We start from the raw sequence: 19753 nt of genomic DNA, 5'->3' as shown, positions 1-19753 counted from the left end.
TTACAGGTKATTTAGATAAAGCTGGTTTATTTTCTTGCATGGAAATCTGAAATAATTATTTCTTAAACAAACCCTTATGAAAAAAAGATTGCAGTTCCAGTGCAGTACAACTGCTGTATGCTGCGTCCAAAATACCACAGCTGACTGTAGTTACTGCACTTTTACTAGTTTAAAAACTGCAATATTTTTTGCAAGGGAAAATAGCACAATTCTAGTGTTGGACTCTGGGTAAATCTAAATCTCAGTACTCTTGAAAAACTATCTAAGTAAGAAAAAAAAACACATACATTGATAAGTCTGACACTATGCCAACGTACAGCTGAAATAAAATACTATTAACCATTCAAAACAGTAAGGGACAACAAAGAATTCTGAAATGGGTCAAAATAAAGTCAGATGTCCAATACTCATTTCACATGCAAAGATAAAGAATTCATAAATGTATAATTCATATCTATAGGCTACGTAGAGGTTATTTTATTTTTATCGAGCAATAGTGCGTAAGTTTGCGCAAGGTGCCAATTTAGGCTACTGTTTGGGGGAGAAAAAGTAATAAAAATCTACAAAACATTAGGCTACTATTCAATAGTCCTAAATGTTCAATAAATAAATCAAGAAATATTTAAGAAAAATGTAATTGTTCAAAAGAAAAAGGGACCTACACATTTTTCTATATATACAGGTTAGGGTCGGGTGCGGGTCTCAGATGTTCTCTTTACCACAGTCGGGTGGTTACAGGTGGGTTATTAGCATTGAGTCCTTAGAAATTGCGGGTGAACAAAAAGCTGACCCATCAGTCACTAGTGTACAGGCCATGTACTGCGTATTGCAGTACTAAATATACTGTGACAGTCCTATACTCTATGCACCTTGTGCCATACACATTACTTACTGTGTGACAAAGAATAAAAAATGCAAAATCATGAATTAAATTCTGAACCACAATAAATATAAAGACAAGAGCACAGTGCCCACATGGAAAAACGTGAAATAAGTTCTGGATACTTAACCAGTAAGATTGTTTTTTTGTATGTTAGAGAAGTCAAACATCACAACTAAATATCTAAAAATCAGAGAAATATTACAATTGACAAAATCTAGTTTGCCAATATTGAGGCTTTTGCAAACAATGTACTCTAAAGAATAACTCGTACTGTACTACATCAATATTTATGAGGAAGGGAACATTTATTAACTTCAAGAACATTCTGGACTAGTTCAAAAGACAGGACAATATTTATTTGAAAATAGTTTCCCTCCCTTTCAAAAGGAACTTTCACTCTTTTTCAATACTATTTTTTTTATGATCTTAAAACACATCATTATTAAGCTATTTAAAAAAAAAAAATGCATTTAATTGCAACCCTGATCCAAAATATGCATTTGAAACTTGAAAATATCTACATCAAATCCTATTTGCTTACATTGAACAAACATTGGTAAGGTAATACAAATCTTAATAGAATTACAGTAGAATGAAGCCTATAGTGGCCTACATTTCAACCTTTTAGCCAAGTCATTCATTGACTTTAATCAAAAAGCAGATAGATTATTTTAGCAAAACAAAGCAAGTATTAATAATCTTTTACAAGAACTACATTATTAGGAAGGGTTAACTTACAATCAAAAGCGCTGAACATGGTTATGTTCTTATTTGTCTTGCATTTCAGAAAAGTAGTCCAATCTATACTGTATCATTGTTGCAAGATGCCATGCATTTATGATAGTGGATTCTAGAATGTTCAGTAGTAGCAGGTTCTGTCCCTGTAACCTACTAAACAACCGTTTGTACCGTAGCATTGCTTGCTTACGCCCTGCTGTCTGTGGTGAAGTGCTGAGCTCAGTGGCGCCCTCATGTTTTGGAGGAGCAGAGGGAGATCTGCTGCACAGTGCCCAGATCTGTGAGCATCTGCCTGATACGGTGTTTGAGCTGAGGCAGCCGGGTCAACGGGTCAGGAGGCTCCAGTTCCCCTGTGTAGTCAAGCCAACTCTCCAACACTGCAGATAAATCATCAGAAGGAGCAGGAGGTAGAAGAAAAGAAAAAGGGGAGAGACCGAAAGAGCGAGAAATAAGAGTTCTATAAACCTTACATCCATGAGAAAAGTATCTTTCTTCGACAGGATTTTTTTTTTTGTATCTTTATAATGAAGAATCTGTGTGGCGTAAGTCTCACCATCCAGCTCTTTCTCAATGAGGTCCATCCTGTGTGTGACTTGGTTCTGCATGGCCTCTATGTGATCCAAAAGGTTGATCTGCCACTGCTGATGCAGCACATTGTCTTTTTCTGGTTCTGGCTTTATGTCTGGGCTGGGCTCACCCTCTTCAGTCTTCACCTCTACTTCACTCTCCCTACCCACATACAGCTTCTTATACAGATCAAGACCCTGGAAAAAGAACAAAACATGCCATCTAAGTCACATGGAAACTGGTTTGTCATAAATCCAGTTACTTTAGCTTACAGCTAGCATCTCTTCACCACTTGTTTCACCATAAGTATCTCACTACTGACATACAATCATTTTAGAGAAAGAGTACAGACCTTGTCTGGTTGTAGGGTAATGGGGTGAATCTTGGCCCGGTCCTGCAGCAGGGAGCTGGGGTACAGTTTGGCTCTGTCTGGGTCCAGTGGGCCACCATAGCGTTGCTCCAGTTCGAGCAGGTTCTCTGTGCTCCTCAGGCTGTCCTCCAGCTCAGAGCCTCCCCGTGTCTCCACCACCAGCCTCTGCTCCACCGCTGGGTAGTACGCTCGCGGTTTCTGGTAGCAGTGCTCACTGCTGATGTAGGAAGCGTTCGAGTCCTGGAAGGATGTTGGGCTCATCTGAACCCTTTTGGCCTTCTCAGAGGGGGCGGAGACTGACGTTGCCTTTAGCGCTTCGCCGCCCTCTCTGTCATTGGCTGCAGGTGAAGGGGCCCTGCTGGTCGCCATACTGCAGCTCATACCAAGCTTCTCCTCCTGTTTCCAGGGCTGGCGCCACAGCTTCAGGTCAGAGTGTGTCTGAGTCCTGTAGAGGACGATAGAGCGAGGTGAGGGCTAATTCACAGCCACTGAAGATGGATCATCCAAGAACCAATCACACCCAAAATGGTGAAACATGACATATTTGGGAAGTATTTGCAGTAACTTCCATAGTACTCACTGGAGGATGCTCATCTTAAGCTGCAGGCCGTTGAGCACCTCAAAGACATGGTGAACGTCACCCAGGAGCTGGTGAGTGGCCGTTAACTTCTTCCTGTTCTGGTGGGAGTAGTTCTCATCCAGGAAAGACAGGCCATACATGTGACCACTGCTCAGCCAATCCCTGTCGTACCAGTAACGCTGGCTCGGTCTCTGGGCTGAGAGAACAGGCAAGATACACGTTCATGTACACTGTCAAAGAACGGAAACCCATTGGAGATCTAATACTACATTGAGATGTTTACAGTGTGATTACCTGGTGGGTCTCTGCAAATGTAGCAGTTATAAGTGTCAGGCACATTGTGCTCAAAGAGGCCCATGCAGGTGCCATGCTGCCAGCACAGACATTCATCACACTAGGAAAGGGACAGGACATTGTCACTTCACATATGATTATGCAATGGCAAAAACACGTGAAAAACAAAAAGCAACAAAACAGTGTTGTGTTAACGGTTCTTCTGTGACTAACGTGAGTCTCGGTGAGCTTCACCTGAATCATGAAATCATTCTCCTCCACCACCTCACAGACACAGTGCACTATGTCAGAGCCCTTGGTCACCATGGATACATTCTGTTCCGACATGGGAGTGGTCACATCCAGCTCCGCCTCCATGTACTCATCACTCCACTCAGCGCTGACTGTGGACCAATCACTTTCATCTATTCAGAGGGTCGAAAGCAAAACCATGTTTAGTTGACACAATTGTCTGATTTTGAGTGGACCCAAAACAAATATGCCAAGCATTTGTAGTTTGACACTCATTTTAAAATATTTTAAATTAGCTGATTATTATAGGACAACACCAGTGCCCTAAAACATGATGATACCACTTCAAGCCTGAATGGAGAGGAAGGAGGATAGTGAATAATAGCTAACCTGAATAAAGCAAAAAGGACAGAGTGAGGAGTATAAAGAAGATGTAAGGTGTTGGTACCCACCGTCCTCTTGCACCTGATCTGTGATGTGTTCTGGGCTTGAGTCGTAAGATAACTTGTGTTTGTGCAAGAGGGAGAATTTGGATACCAGATTCGGATTGGACTGAGTAGAGTTAAATAAGGAGATGCCTATGTTCTCCTCACCATTCGTATTCTCTGTCAGGGGGAAAGCATATGCAGGTTTGAGACTGGGTCAGTACATTCAAAGCTCATGTGGAATACTGAATAATCTGGAACATTAACTGAGCATTACATACCAAATATATTTTTTGTTAGAATGTGGCCAGCTTTCTAAAGGCAGATAGATTTAGGCAAATCAGATTTCACTAAAGAAGTACTGTCAACTGATAAAGGCAAACTCCAGACACACTCATTCTGTCAACAACATTTTACCTGACTTGGACCTCCCCGTCTTCTTCCTTTTCTTCTGTTTATTGAGGAGGAAGTCTCTTTCCGTCTTCTCTCTAATCTTTTCCCCTGAAGTAAACAAAATAACTGAGTAAGCAAAGCAGGGATATAAAAAGTAGTTCAACACCCAAGTTGATATTCTCAGTCAAGAACGATGGTAAAATTGGAGATAAAATGTTCCTCACCCGTTTCACTGGCGCTCCATTCTTTATCTTCATGGGGTCTGCTGTTGGTTTGCTGGTTCTCCTTCCTTTTCTCACTCAGTGATCTCCGACGATGACGGTTTATCCCATTAGCAGCCTGTCTGTCACCAAGGGGAGAGTCTGTGGTACAGTGGAGCAATGCACAGAGGAGATCAAATGTGAGGCATCTATTGTTAATGCATGGATATACAGCACACAAGCAACTGGGTCAGTTAATAATGTACAGTTGAAGTCGGAAGTTTACATACACCTTAGCCAAATACATTTAAACTCAGTTTCACAATTCCTGACATTTAATCCTAGTACAAATTCCCTGTCGTAAGTCAGTTAGGATCACCACTTTATTATAAGAATGTGAAATGTCAGAATAATAGCAGAGAGAATGCTTTATTTCAGCTTTTATTTCTTTCATCACATTCCCAGTGGGCAGAAGTTTACACACACTCATTAGTATTTGGTAGCGTTGCTTTAAATAGTTGAACTTGGGTCAAACATTTTGGGTAGCCTTCCAAAAGCTTCCCACAATAAAGTTGGGTGAGTTTTGCGCCATTCTCTGACAGAGCTGGTGTAACTGGAGTCAGGTTTGTAGGCCTCCTTGCTCGCACAAGCCTTTTCAGTTCTGCCCACAAATTGTCTAGGATTGGGGTCAGGGCTTTGTGATGGCCACTCCAATACCTTGACTTTGTTGTCCTTAAGCCATTTAGCCACAACTTTGGAGTATGCTTGGGGTCATTGTCCATTTGGAAGACCCATTTGCGACCAAGCTTTAATTTCCTGACTGATGTCTTGAGATTTGTTTCAATATATCCACATAATTTTCCACATCATGATGCCATCTATTTTGTGAAGTGCACCAGTCCCTTCTGCAGCAAAGCACCCCCACAACATGATGCTGCCACCCCCATGCTTCACGGTTGGGATGGTGTTCTTCGGCTTGCAAGCATCCCCCTTTTTTCTCCAAACATAACGATGGTCATTATGGCCAAACAGTTCTATTTTTGTTTCATCAGACCAGTTTCTCCAAAAAAGTARGATCTTTGTCCTCATATGCAGTTGCAAACTGTAGTCTGGCTTTTTTTATGGCGGTTTTGGAGCAGTGGCTTCTTCCTTGCTGAGCAGCCTTTCAGGTGATGTCGATATAGGACTCGTTTTACTGTGGATATAGATACTTTGTACCCGTTTCCTCCAGCATCTTTACAAGGTCCTTTGCTGTTGTTCTGGGATTGATTKGAATTTTTCGCACCAAAGTACATTCATCTCTAGGAGACAGAACGCATTTCCCTCTTGAGCGGTATGACGGCTGCATGGTCCCATGGTGTTTATACTTGCGTACTATTGTTTGTACAAATGAACATGGTACCTTCAGGCGCTTGGAAATTGCTCCCAAGGATAAACCAGACTTGTGGAGGTCCACAATTTTTTTTCTGAGGTCTTGGCTGATTTATTTTGATTTTTCCATGATGTCAAGCAAAGAGGCACTGAGTTTGAAGGTAGGCCTTGAAATACATCCACAGCTACACTTCCAATTGACTCAAATGATTCAATAAGAATCAGAAGCTTCTAAAGCCATGACATCATTTTCTGGAATTTCCCAAGCTGTTTAAAAAGGCACAGTCAACTTAGTGTATGTAAACTTCAGGCCCACTGGAATTGTGATACAGTGAATTATAAGTGAAATAATCTGTCTGTAAACAATTGTTGGAAAAATTACTTGTGTCATACACAAAGTAGATGTCCTAACCGACTTGTGGAGCGGTTGAAAAACGAGTCAAGGACCCCAACCTAAGTGTATGTAAACTTCCAACTGTAACTGTAGTATGATTGAGCTCAGGTTTGTTGATCCCTGGGGCGGAGTGCTACTACTCACGTATAGACCCTGACATGGTGCGTCTCCTCCTGGGTGTCTCCTGAGAGCCAACCTGCTTCTCTGAGGCCCGGGTTTGCATGCTGCACTCAGAGGCGTGCTCACTGTCTGCATGGTAGTACTTGACGTGGTAGTGCAGGAGAGAGGCCTTCCGGAAGGACTTCAGACAGCCAGGGGCCTTGCACTTGAAGGGGTTGTGGTCCAGTTCAATGGAGAGGATTGGGGGCGGCTGGTTTTTGATGACTCGATACACTAAGGTAGAGATACAAGGAACAACATGTCATTTAATGGAAGTTGTGCATGTGCGTGTTAATGAGGCTGTACTCACATGGCTCTCTGCTGTACTTGTGGGTGGTAGGCAGATGGACTTGGCGTTTCAGTATTGATTCTGTAAAGAGACATACAATAGATCAACTGTAGCTTTTTTTGGCACGGAGTTGACAGATCCCGAAATAAGTTTCATCTCACATCTCAATGTAAGAGCTGGGCCTGTATTCATAAAGCGCCTCAGTCTGAGTGCTGATCTAGGATCAGGTSCCCCCTGTCCATGTTATGTTACTCATTATTATCTAAAAAGCTAAATATATCCTAGAACAGCAATCCTACCCGTATTCAAATAGTCAGAAGTTGTTAGAACAGCTCAAGAAGTCTCCTAAACACCTGCCGATTGTCTTATCTATGAGCATATTCATCTCCATCTTATTTACCTATATCTGATGGGGCTTCGATACCAGCGTCTGTGGATGTCTGGGTGTTTGTCTGGTCTGGAGTTAGTGCTGAGGACGCTGGGACGGAATCTGATCCTGCTTGCTGAGACTGGCTGTTTCTGTCTGGAGAGGGAAGGGCAGAAAGGACAGGAGTTATAAACAAAGGACACACAGGGCTTTGAATGTCAGTAACACGCAACAAGTCATAGATTAGATGCAGACCCTTACTTGTGTCTGGCCTTCTCCTCTTTGGTGGTGGCATCTGTACAAGAGACACCCTCCTCTTCCTCAGTTCACGTTGACTTTCTGTAAACAACAAGAACCGAAAGGTCAGTGAGACGGACATTATTCTCCCCTCATTGTTGACTTCATCCACTTAACCATCAAGCAACAAGATACTGAACRTGTCCTAATACGCTCTAAGCAACGATTCAATTTAACTTTCTGGTTCTTCACAAAAGCGAAGCTATAAGCCAAGCTATCATCTTTCCTTTCCCATTAGGACTTGAGCACAACCATGCGACACTTTCAATTTCAATCTAATGATTCTGAAATGTTTAAGGAGTTTTCCATTGTTTCACTGTCAAAGCCTTACAGTAACTTACATACCTTCAGAGGGTCGGTACCGGTTCCCCCTGGGCAGCTGGGGACTCTGTCCCGATGCACACTCTTCTTTCTTCTCCCCCTGCTGTTTGGTACTGCGCATCACTCGCTCCCCTTCTACATTCACATCTTCCTTTTTCGTTTGGACAACCTGCCCATTTTCTTTGGCTTGTGSCTCTTCTCTCTTCCCTCCTCCTGCCCCCTTTTCCCCCTCTTCTCCGTTTAGGTTCCCTTTCTGTCCACAGGTCTCAAAGTTGCCATTCAGCGTTTTTTCCTCTCCGTCTTCTCTTCTCTCCTTTTCCTCTCCGTTGCTCTCTCCATCCAGGTCTGAAGAGCCACTTTTGGATTCATCGCTCAGGGATTTCCCGTTCTCCTCTTTCCCACTGCTCTGCTCACTTTGAGTTATGTCCCTCTCCCTGGCCTTCCAATTCTATTCACATTGAGACATAAAACTGTAAGGTAACCCCATCAACCATCCTCTCACACCATGAACTAACAATCACATGGAGCTCTCACCTCTTTCTTATATGGCTTTACTTTGGTTGGCTTAAGAGTCTTGACTACTCCATCGAAAAACTTCACAGTGTAGGAAGCTGAAGAGAAGACAAACATGGTAAGAATGTTTACCCAATGTAACTAGAATGCAATGCATTTCTGATTGAACAATTGATTCTTTCCAGTGGAAGTGTAGGACCTACCATCTCTTTTGACTTCCAGAACCTTAGCAGGATAGTAGCGGCAGTCTACCCAACAGGCCAAGACTTTCTCATTCACCCGAAACACCTGGAAGGGAAAGAAAAGTTAAACACTAATCTGATATTCAAAGTCATGAAGTTCAACCAGACTTAGAAACAAAACATGACAATTTGAAAAATAAGCCACGGAAGTTTGAGCGAGATTTTAAGACGACTCTCGAGTAGTAAGACTTATATAAAAGCAACATATACCATTAATATGAAGGGGCTAGAAGCGTCTTATATTGTGAGCTACAGAGTGGCTAGGACAGGCAAGCCCCATACTATTGTGGAGGACTTCCTGCTACCAGGAAGAGGCCCAAAAAACTATACAGARAATGCCTTCCTCAAACAACACTGTTTCACAATGCATCAGTGACATGGCGGGAGATGTTTTGAAACAATTACTGCTTCGCATACAAGGCAGTAAATGATATGCGTTACAGCTGGATTAGTCAGATGTGGCGGGCCTGACACAGCTCCTGGTATATGTCTGTTACGTTTATGGGGGGGGGGGTCAATTATGGAAGACATCCTCTTCTGCAAACCAGGACAACATGAATGGATATTTTTAAAGTACTGGACAGCTTTGTGATGTCAAATGGACTTGTGGTCAAGATGTGTTGGTATCTGTACTGATTGCGCAAAAGCCATGACAGGGAGACATAGTGGAGTTGTAATGCGTGTGCAAGCAGTTACTCCCGACGCCACTTGGGTACACTGCAGCATCCACCAAGAGGTTCTTGCTGCCAAGGGAATGCCTGACTGTTTGAAAGACATTTTGGACACTACAGTGAAAATGGTTAACTTTGTTAAAGCAAGGCCCCTGAACTCGTGWATTTTCTGCATTATGCAATGATATGGGCAGCGACCATGTAACACTTTTACAACATACGCTGGTTATCAAGGGGCAAAGTATTTTGAATTGAGAAACGAGCTTAAAGTTCTCTTTACTGACCATAATTTTCACTTGTCTGACAGCTTGCATGATGACGAGTTTCTCAGACAACTGGCTTATCTGGGTGATGTTTTTCCTCGCCTGAATGATCTGAATCTAGGATTGCAGGGACTCTCCGCAACTATATTCAATGTGCGGGACAAAATTGAGGCTATGATTAAGTTGGAGCAGTTTTCTGTCTGCATTAACAAGGACAACAGATAGGTCTTTCCATCATTGTATGATTTTGTGTGTGCAAATTAACAAGCTTWCGGACTATGTCAAATGTGATATAGCGAAGCACCTGAGTGAGCTGGGTGCGCAATTACGCAGGTGCTTTCCCGAAATGGACGACAAACTGGATTCGTTATCCCTTTCATGCCCTACCTCCAGTCCACTTAACAATATCTGAACAAGAGAGCCTCATCGAAATTGCAACAAGCGATTCTGTGAATTTGAATTTAAATCTGAAGCCACTGCCAGATTTCTGGATAGGGCTGCGCTCAGAGTATCCTGCCTTGGCAAATCGCGCTGTTAAGACACTGATGCCCTTTGCAACCACATACCTATGTGAGAGTGGATTCTCGGCCCTCACTAGCATGAAAACTAATATGTGTGGAAAATGATTTAAGACGGAGACTCTCCAATACAACCCYACATTGCAGAGTAATGTGCATTCTTTCAAGCACACCCTTCTCATTAACCTGTGGTGAGTTATTCACAATTTTTGATCAACAAATAAGGTTTTATATGTAAGATGGCTAAATAAAAAAGCAAAATTACTGATTATTATTATTTGTGTCCTGGTCCTATAAGAGCTCTGTCACTTCCCACGAGCCGGGTTGTGACAAACTCACTCATTCTTATGTTTAATAAATGTATTGTATAGTGTGTGTGGCAGGTTTACAATGATGGCAAAAAACAACATTTGAGAGTGCGCTGACCCCGGTGCTAGAAGGGGTACGCAGCTGGAGGTTGAATGTTTGAAGGGGTACAGGACTATAAAAAAAAGATTTGGGAACCACTGGTCTAGGGTAACAACATTATGTCAGAGTACTAGTCTCCCTCACCGGGCTGGGCCGTTTGTCCTGCAGACCCTCTCTCCTCAACTGGATCCTGTCCAGGGGCCTCAGGTAGGGGCTGGTCCAGTCAAACCACTCATCATAGCGGTGGCTCCACTGACGGTAGTGGATCAGAACCTTCTCGTCCTCATAGTCTATCTTCTCTATGCTGGCCTGGTACCTGAGCAGTAGAGAGTTAGGATGTTCAATAAGACTGATAATGCTAGACAAGAACAATAGGGCATGAACATTAGAAACCTGACCAGACAGTAATCAGATGGAAATGACACTGACCAGTTCTTCAGGTTGTCGCGAGCCTCCAGCTGTGCTCCCACCTCAAAGGTGATCCCTCTTCTGTCGGGAGGAGTCTTGGTCATCATGGGCACATTCAAGGCCTACCTGTAGAACAGCAGAAGAACATCAAAACGAGACTAGCATTATGTCAAATCTCCACATGAACTGGCCATGACAACTGCAGGAAGCTCATTGCCACACCAGCACACATCACATTGTATAATTTCAACAGGGGGAAAAAAACAGTCTGGAGTTATGAAGACATCCCATCTTTGAAGCACCATTTGCTGACATCAATCAACTGAAAACGTACAATACGTCTTTTGATCATCCAAGTCACTAGGGCCAATTCAGAAATCAACAGGTGTCTGACTAATGGTTGAAATCAGTTCTGCATGTACTGCCATCCAGCACCCCAATCTAGCAGAGCATCCATCTCCCTGGTCCTCCAGTCTCAGTAAACCTGCTGACTGGTGTCTCGTAATTACATAGAACTACTAATAGTGATCGAACAATTCGCAAATATGCATCAGTCCCCGATTCAAACGTTTAAGATGGGAGTGCATCAATTAATCCTTAGCTCCAGGATTAAAATTAGCTGGCTAGCGGAGCTGGAGGCTGGTTCAACATGTTGACTTTATTTTGGACGCATTATTTGATGTAATTTATTATTTAGTACCGTATTATAAAAAATATGGTAATGTTTTCACTGTTTGAAACCATGGATTTGCAGCAATCTTCGGACTACCTAACATTTCAACGATATTTAAATGGAGGCATGTTGAAGTTAACGTGAATAGTAGAGATTGATGTTGCTAGCATTTGGGGTGATTAACGTTAATCACTTAATGGGTACCTATTTCCCTAAACCACTGTTTTATTTTCCCAGTTTGGCTTCACAGCTTCAAGTGTAATTTCTCTCGACTATATCGCTTTTCATTTTTCTACTTTTTAGTTGTTTTGTTTGGATAACCTGATTGGAATAGATTTMATTCAGTCCCGGTACTAGGAGAAGTTCCTGTCCAAAACAACGATGGATAAGAGTTGAGTAGTCAACTAAACGTTAGCTAGCCGGTTAGCTGCATCTTTAGCGCCCAGTTGCATACTGCTGTCCAGGCCCTTCCTCGACTTCCGTAAAGGAAAGCACTCTTTGTGGGGCAGCCTGTAGACCTGTCGCCTGGAAGACTTCTCCGAAATTCTACTGCCTCTTTTGCCGAGGTGAAGGAGAGCTGCTCACCAATTTAAGTAAGTTGCAGGGTGGCAGGATAGATCAGAAAAGAGGGTATGCCCTACGAGTACAATTCCCTCTGGACATCTGCAAATGCTGTAGTTCGCATAACAAGGTATGGTTCTCCAGGCATCTTGGATGGGCGCATTCTTTCTTGCTTGACAGGCTCCTTGCAGAACATTGTTGCGGTCTTGGTATCTGAAAACATTGAAGACTATGGTCTGGGGGTTGTCCTTTGCATTTTGTTTGTAGACCCTGTGGACCCGTTCCATTTGAATCGGAGTAGTACCAAATGACGGAATCCATTTGGGAAGGATTTCTTGCAGGAAAGCAATTGCATCACCTCCCTCCCGGTTTGTAGCAATCACAGAGACCCTCACGTTGTGTCTGTGTTGATCCTCAAGCGACGCCATTTTGAACCGCATCTTCTCGTTCCAAAGTGGCAACCCCTTGCCTCAGTCTAAATGGGATCCCCCTTTTCTATTAGCGCTCGAACTACTCCCATGTGGGTGTCCAACTTATCTTGCAAGGTAGCAAKTTGGTCACTCACTCCTTGAATTGCTGCACCATCAGCACGTTGAACCACCGCCTCCATCCGGTCTTGTTGTTCAGGTAAAGCCATCGAAATGGTGTTGCTAATACTAGCATCAGTAGTAACTTGTAGCGTTGAGGTTGCCACTTTGGTAGGCGAACCCATTTGTTTCTTGACCCCAGACATTTCCACCGAATTTTAAACTAGAAAGTATAAATAGTTGAATTAGATAACCTGAATAAAATATAGAATGAGGAATTGTCAGCAGGAGCTTCAGAGTCTTCTGACCATTGCGCTTGTAGGTCACGTGACCTTCCCATCACGTGCTTTCGTGTGCAAAATTACAGTTGTGTACAGTGCATTCGGAAAGTATTCAGACACCTTCACTTTTTCACATTACAGCCTTATTCTGAAATTGATGTTTTTCTCCCACTCATTAATCTACACACAATAACAATGCAAAAACTGGTTTAGAACTTTTTGCAGATTTTTTTTTTTTTTTTACTGAAATATTACATTTACATAAGTATTCAGACCCTTTACTCAGTACTTTGTTTTAGCACCGTAGGCTGTTATCGCTGCCAGTCGTCTTGGGTATGAAACTATAAGCTTGGCKCACCTGTATTTGGGGAGTTTCTCCCATTCTTCTCCACAGATCCTCTCAAGTTCTGTCAGSTTGGATGGGAAGCGTTGCTACACAGCTATTTCAAGTCCCCCCAGAGATGTTTGACGGGTTCAAGTCCGGGCTCTGGCTAGGCAACTCAATGACATTCAGAAACTTGCGTTGTCTTGGTTGTGTGCTTAGGGTCATTGTCCTGTTGTAAGGTGAACCTTCGCTCCAGTCTCAGGTCCGGAGCGCTCTGGATTAGGTTTATCATCAAGGATCTCTACTTTGCGCCGCTCATCTTTCCACCCGATTCTGAAGTCCCTGCCGCTGAAAAACATCCCCACAGCATAATGCTGCCACCACCATGCTTCACCGTAGGGATGGTGCCAGGTTTCCTCCAGACATGACGCTTGGCATTCAGGCCAAAGAGGTCAATCTTGCATCATCAAATCAGAGAATCTTGTTTCTCATGGTCAGAGTCCTTCAGGTGCCTTTTGGCAAACTCCAAGCAGGCTGTCATGTGCCTTTTAATGAGGAGTATCTTCTGTCTGGCCACTCTACCATAAAGGCCTGATTGGTGGAGTGCTGCAGAGACGGTTGTCCTTCTGGAAGGTTCTCCCATCTCCACAGAAGAACTCTGGAGCTCTGTCAGTGACCATCGAGTTCTTGGTCACATCCCTGACCAAGGTCCTTCTCCCCCAATTGCTCAGTTTGTCCAGGTGGCCAGCTCTAGGAAAAGTCTAGGTGGTTCCAAACTTCTTCAATTTAAGAATGGAGGCCACTGTGTTCTTTGGGACCTTCAATGCTGCAGAAATGTTTTGGTACCCTTCCCCAGATCTGTGCCACGACACAATCCTGTCTCGGAGCTCTATGGACAATTCCGTCGACCTCATGGCTTGGTTTTTGCTCTGACCTTATATAGACAGGTGTGTGCCTTTCCAAATCATGTCCACTCAATTGAATTTACCACAGGTGGACACCAATCCAGTTGTAGAGACTTCTCAAGGATGGATAAAAGCAAACAGGATGCACCGGAGCTCAATTTTGAGTCTCATAGCAAAGGGCCTGAATACTATTTTTTTTAATACATTTGCTAAAATGTATAAAACCTGTTTTTGCTTTGACATTATGGGGTTCTGTGTGTAGATTGATGAGAAAAACATGTATTTTTGTCTATTTTAGAAWAAGGCTGTAACGTAACAAAATGTGGAAAAGGTGAAGGGATCTGAATACTTTCCAAATGCACTGTACGTTTTTGTACATTTGAACAGCAGTAGGACAATATACCTTATGTTGCTAAGGCTCTAAAGCAATACTAGTTGCGCCACCCCCATGGATTTAAAATGCCCCCTCAGGCATGTCATCCTGGAGCATGGCCTGATGTAACTGCATTGACAGTCATTGATCTACAAGTGATGTTGCATGCTTGCCAAACAACCACAGGCAATATCAGTAGCCTAGTCAAACAGTGCCCAGTTTTCTCATGCTGACCAAAGTAAGGTAGGCGGCCTGTTCCTGATCTTGCACATCTATGCTGCACCTTCAGCATTCAAATGCTAAAATGGCTTGGGTGACTTTAGGTTGCGACTCTAATAAAGCCTATGTAATTTGCTAGGTTGTTATCTATGCGCTGTTGAAAATGGTGTTTTACTGGAATAAAAATATGCTACTGGAGACAATTCTGATTTGGATATAGGCCATCTGCTGAACAGGGATTAAAATTGATGTTATTTTGATTGTTCAGGTTCACCATCAGCAATAGTTTTTCTTTAAAGTTAAATACGTTTTTTTTAATACATAGTGTAAAGTTGATAATTCCATAAAGAACAATCACTTTTGCGAGGCGCACTACATGGCCGCAGTGAGAGGAGAAGAGAAGCTCTCCGTAAAAACGTTCAACCCGTCACAAACATTCGATTATGAGATGGGGATGAAATCCAAAATTGTGCTATATATTCACTGCCCATGTCATAGCTAATTTGTAAACAATAAACATTGATACATTACTAGCTCAAACACTTAATCTGACAAATTGACCAGTTCATTAGTGGGTGATGGCGATTTCAGAACCAAAGTGGAGAGACAAAAAAACAGGCTACTGCTACTGTTCAATTAAACTAAAAATAATTATGTATTTTCAATTTCTCCATTTCCTGTACTCATTTGAGATTGTTTTTACACTGCCACGTAGGGCTGCACGATATGGGCAAACAATCTAGGCCTAGTTTTTAACCAAATGTTGCCATTTTGATTTGACTTGAGATTTAGAGCAAAACACCTTGGTGAACTGTTGGAATCATGGAAATAGAATGATTATTCTAATTCTATAGTTAGAATATGTGGGCACAGTGTATAATAATGGGCACTGTGTTTGACATGACAACAAATGAAAATGCCAGGGAGGAGTTATTGTGGCAGGGTATGAACCAAAGTGTTGATAAGTGTTTCCTATAATCTTTGGCTACATTGAATGTTCCCTTAGCTACTTCATGAAGCTAACGTACTCATGCTTTGCACGTTCCTCTTTGATTTAGAAGATGCGGTTGCACAAACATGCTGATTTAGGTTTACACCATCACTGGTATTATCCGGTTGTTTAGCTAGTTACCTTTGCTCTGACTCAGTACATTTATTAGCTAGCTAGCCAGCCAGCCAGCTAACTAACTAGCGATTAGCAGCTAACACGATTTAAGCCCAACTTGGTAAAAYAATACCAACTATTTTGTTGCAAATGTAAGTAACAAACTAATAGTATAATTCTAAAACAATAGTGGATGTATATTAAGAAGCTATGGGAAAATAGCATAATAACATTGTTGCATGTGCTGCATTGACCATACAGACTGAACGCAAGTGTTTCGTGGTCGAGGAACAAATGCACTCCTTGAGTGACAGGGGGCGGGGCTAGGTCTGCGTGGAAAGCGAGCAGGGAGAAATGATTCAAAGTAAACGTTACACACTCCGTATCACATTTAACAAACCAAACACTCAAATACTGTTATAGAAGGTGAAGTAAAAACCCAAACCGGTCCGTGCATCAATACCAGTAGATACAGTATACTGCCCAGCCCTAGTGCATCGAATCTTATCGAACTGAATCATTTCAAACTAAAACGTATCATTATTGTATTGTATCGGAGCCCATGTCTCTAGATACGCATCTTGAAAGMGAAAGATGCACATTCCTAACTACTACTCCAACAGCAACTTTCTTCTCCAATTTTTAACAGCACAACACATAGGGTAAAAGTGCTGATAACAGCTATTCCTCCAAAATAACACAGTACTCCCATGCTATTAGCGAAAGTGTCATTTGACACTGCTTATGCCTTGATCACACCTACAGTGTCATTGCGTAAAATGGTACACAGCATCATCTGGATGTGTGTGCAACAAAAGTTCAACAATCCCCTCTTACTACCATTTCTGTTAAGCCGTCTACGCATATGTTCGATAAATCCAACGTATGCACCACACAGAATGCACTGCAACTGCCTCTGCAATGCAATGCTGCAAGGCAAACGCATCGTTCCATTGGAAATGAATGTACTTCTGGTGTATCAAAACACAATGACGCTGTCGGTGTGATCGAGGTGTTACTGGGGTTATAAGTAGAACTAAAGCATGCATTTGGTGCGCTTGTCAGGCAGCCCAATTCTGATATTTTTTCACTAATTGGTCTTTGGACCAATCAGATCAGCTCTGAAAACGATCAGATGTGAAAAGATCTGATGCTATTGGTCAAAAGTCAAATTATTGGGGGAGAAAAAAAGGTCAAAATTGGGCTGCCTGTATAAATGCTGCCTTATTGACTCAATTGAGTCTGGGAATGTCTGTCTGGGCTCAGATGATACTGTCAGCAGAGAACTAAAACAGCACTTATCTGTTACTCTTCATACTCTGCATTTCAGACTCTGAAAACCCCATTCAACTGCTGCACCAAATCAAAATCATTTTCATTTCGAAGTCATCAAATCAAATATATTTTCCCAAAGATGCCAACTAGACCTTATTTCAGCAAGAGGAAGATGGTTGTGCAATCAGGCCATAAATTGTGGAGAATGCCAGTTGATCGGCTTCATCAACATTTTTTTTTTTATCATCCTCTCTCATGTCAGCAGGGAAATAGTTTAAACAATCCAATGTAACATCTATAATGATAAGCTACTTGGTTTAATTTTAGCATAAACAATACTTTCATAATACCCACAGTGGGTCTACTGACTGACTGTTGGATTTCCTCTTTTCAGTGTAACTGACACCTTCAGTTGGAGACCAATACCGTATAGCTAATTCTGACACTGATTTGTATGTGTGCATGAATGATGCTTAGCCATTTTAAGCATTGACATGACTGGAATAAAATCAATTTTGAAGAATAGAAAGTAACAACATTCTGCTAGTATTTATAAAGCAGCAAATCCCTCCAAAACTGGCCATGATAGGCCTCTGTAGATTTTTATGACATGCGCAGCATTGAGTGATAGACAGAACAAGCCTGACAAAAGTAACGCAAATGGCGCACAATGAGTTCCAATGTTGTTTACATTTTCAGAAGCTCTAACAAAACTGATTTGATGAGAATTTAAAAAAAAAACGCAATTATACAGCGCATTTAAGATGACGTTAAATAACACTCAGATTTATTAAAACATGCTATCAAAAACAGCGACAGATCAGATTATATAATTATCTGACTCAACAAGCTCGCGGATGAAACGTGCGTGCAACGTCGACAGAACTGCCGCACAATTATTTCCTTTACAAATAACGCTTTCTTCACTAACGTTAACCTCATAACGTAAATATGATGTTAAACAGTGAAAACCATATAATTATGTAAAAACAAAAAGCTAGTGTCCGCGTTTTGCTAATGCAGCTGCCCCGATGTCGAATAAGCTCATTGGGTAGAAGCTGATGACAGATCCGAAGATAGACATTTCATAGGACGCAGCCGCTGTCAATTAGCTATTTACTTTGCCGGGCCTTGTAGACCTGCTTCTGCTGTACTGTCTAGWTGCAGAGTAAGCAATTAACCACGGCTCGAGAACACACAGAAAACTCCATATCTGAAGAAGAGTTGCAACATGCCGCAAACAAAAATAATCAATGCAATTCGATGCTTCACTTGAGTTGATCAACTTTAACCTAAACAAATGATCTTGCTGTAACTAGCAAACGTTACATTAGCTAACAATACTCCATCATGAAACAACATTCCGCACGCGTGCGAACAAGTTTAATATCCACAGAAGAATCATGCCTGCCACCCAAACACATGTCATTGTAGTTTAACATTTAAATGATACATTGTGTAAGACATATTTACATTACAAAGTAACTAGACGCTTACCTCGAGCTCCTTGTTGTTACTTCTCGTGGATGAAGCCTACTTCACTTACAAGTCCTTCCTTGGAACAACGTGCTTCTCGGCCAACGCAGTTTGTTTCTCGTCCACACTCCGAAAGCGCTGCCTCCGTTACTAAGTGGTGAACCTTTGCGCGTGCGCAACTGCTATTCCCCTCTGTCTGCCTCCTAGCTCAAGAACAAGAAGTGGATCTAGAATGTTCGATTTCTTTCTATTATGAAATGTAACTTTTTGTTAGAGAATAAAAACATTTTAGGGGGTGTTCACATTGCTTGCTCTCATTATTTTTGTCTCAGAGAAGAGAGAGAAAGAAAATATAGGCTACACAGMGATGATGATCCATACATTTGTTTAGTTTACTTTTCTATTCTATTCCATTTTAATTCCCCTTTGTGCTAAAATATCCCACTGTACTACTGTACAGGCTTTGGTAGATGGCATGATGAACCTATCAAGACTTTAAGAAAAATAATGTTTACCATAGTCCTACACTTGAACTATAATGTTTTTTATGTCCTCTTTAATTGAAATTCAGTAGTTATAATTTGAGTAATTTGTGTTTTACACTGTGCATGCATAGGTAACTGCCAAAATAAAGGAAACACTTGACTAAGTGAGGGATCTGGCGGCTCTGGTCACCAACCTTTTCTGAGTCAAGGTCACTGAGTCAAAATGCAAACCAAGCTCTACCGCTCAGATCTTTTGAAAACATGACTTAAAAAACGTAAGCCTATGCAAAATTAACCAATTAAAAACAGTTCTGTAGCAATGAGGTTTGTGCAGTAGGCTTTAGGCCCAAAACATTATCACTGCATATTGGCTATGCTTGAATTGCCCTGCCAATGTTGTTCTTCTCAGAACATTTTGAAATTATATATTAAAACATTTGGTATTATGATCACACTGGTAATAGATCATTTGTGTATTACTTTTTACTGGACTGATGGCCTGCATCTCATGGTCAGTCTGAGGGAGCAGCAGTGAGGCTGCCTCTCCACTCTCCCTGCCTCCACAGGAAAGGGGACACAGTCTTCCAGCTAATGGTGAATCTCAAGTCGCACTGCATTATTTCTGCCTCACGCACCAATTCATGTT

General features: G+C 42.0%; 1 protein-coding gene across 2 annotated transcripts; it reads right to left on the bottom strand.

The window, feature by feature from the left end:
• Nucleotides 1-1625: 1625 nt before the first annotated feature.
• Nucleotides 1626-18749, bottom strand: phf20b (PHD finger protein 20, b). 2 transcript variants are annotated; one of them, XM_023991092.2, is made up of 19 exons: nucleotides 18644-18749; nucleotides 10924-11028; nucleotides 10639-10810; nucleotides 8596-8680; nucleotides 8414-8490; nucleotides 7904-8327; nucleotides 7517-7600; nucleotides 7295-7417; nucleotides 6916-6975; nucleotides 6591-6839; nucleotides 4706-4843; nucleotides 4506-4589; nucleotides 4116-4268; nucleotides 3667-3836; nucleotides 3433-3532; nucleotides 3139-3334; nucleotides 2541-3003; nucleotides 2175-2385; nucleotides 1626-1998 (listed from the first exon to the last, which is right to left on the bottom strand). In XM_023991092.2, the coding sequence occupies exons 2-19, from the start codon at nucleotides 11007-11009 to the stop codon at nucleotides 1853-1855; spliced, it is 3021 nt and encodes a 1006-aa protein (XP_023846860.1). In that variant the 5' UTR covers nucleotides 11010-11028; nucleotides 18644-18749; the 3' UTR covers nucleotides 1626-1852. The 2 variants fall into 2 exon arrangements, with proteins under 2 accessions (XP_023846860.1, XP_023846861.1); XM_023991093.2 differs by having other exon boundaries at nucleotides 7523-7600.
• Between the last annotated feature and the right edge of the window lie 1004 nt (nucleotides 18750-19753).

This window comes from Salvelinus sp. IW2-2015, linkage group LG7 (genome assembly GCF_002910315.2).
Source record: "Salvelinus sp. IW2-2015 linkage group LG7, ASM291031v2, whole genome shotgun sequence".
Taxonomy (NCBI): Eukaryota; Metazoa; Chordata; class Actinopteri; order Salmoniformes; family Salmonidae; genus Salvelinus; species Salvelinus sp. IW2-2015.
This window is presented reverse-complemented; position numbering and strand designations above follow the sequence as displayed.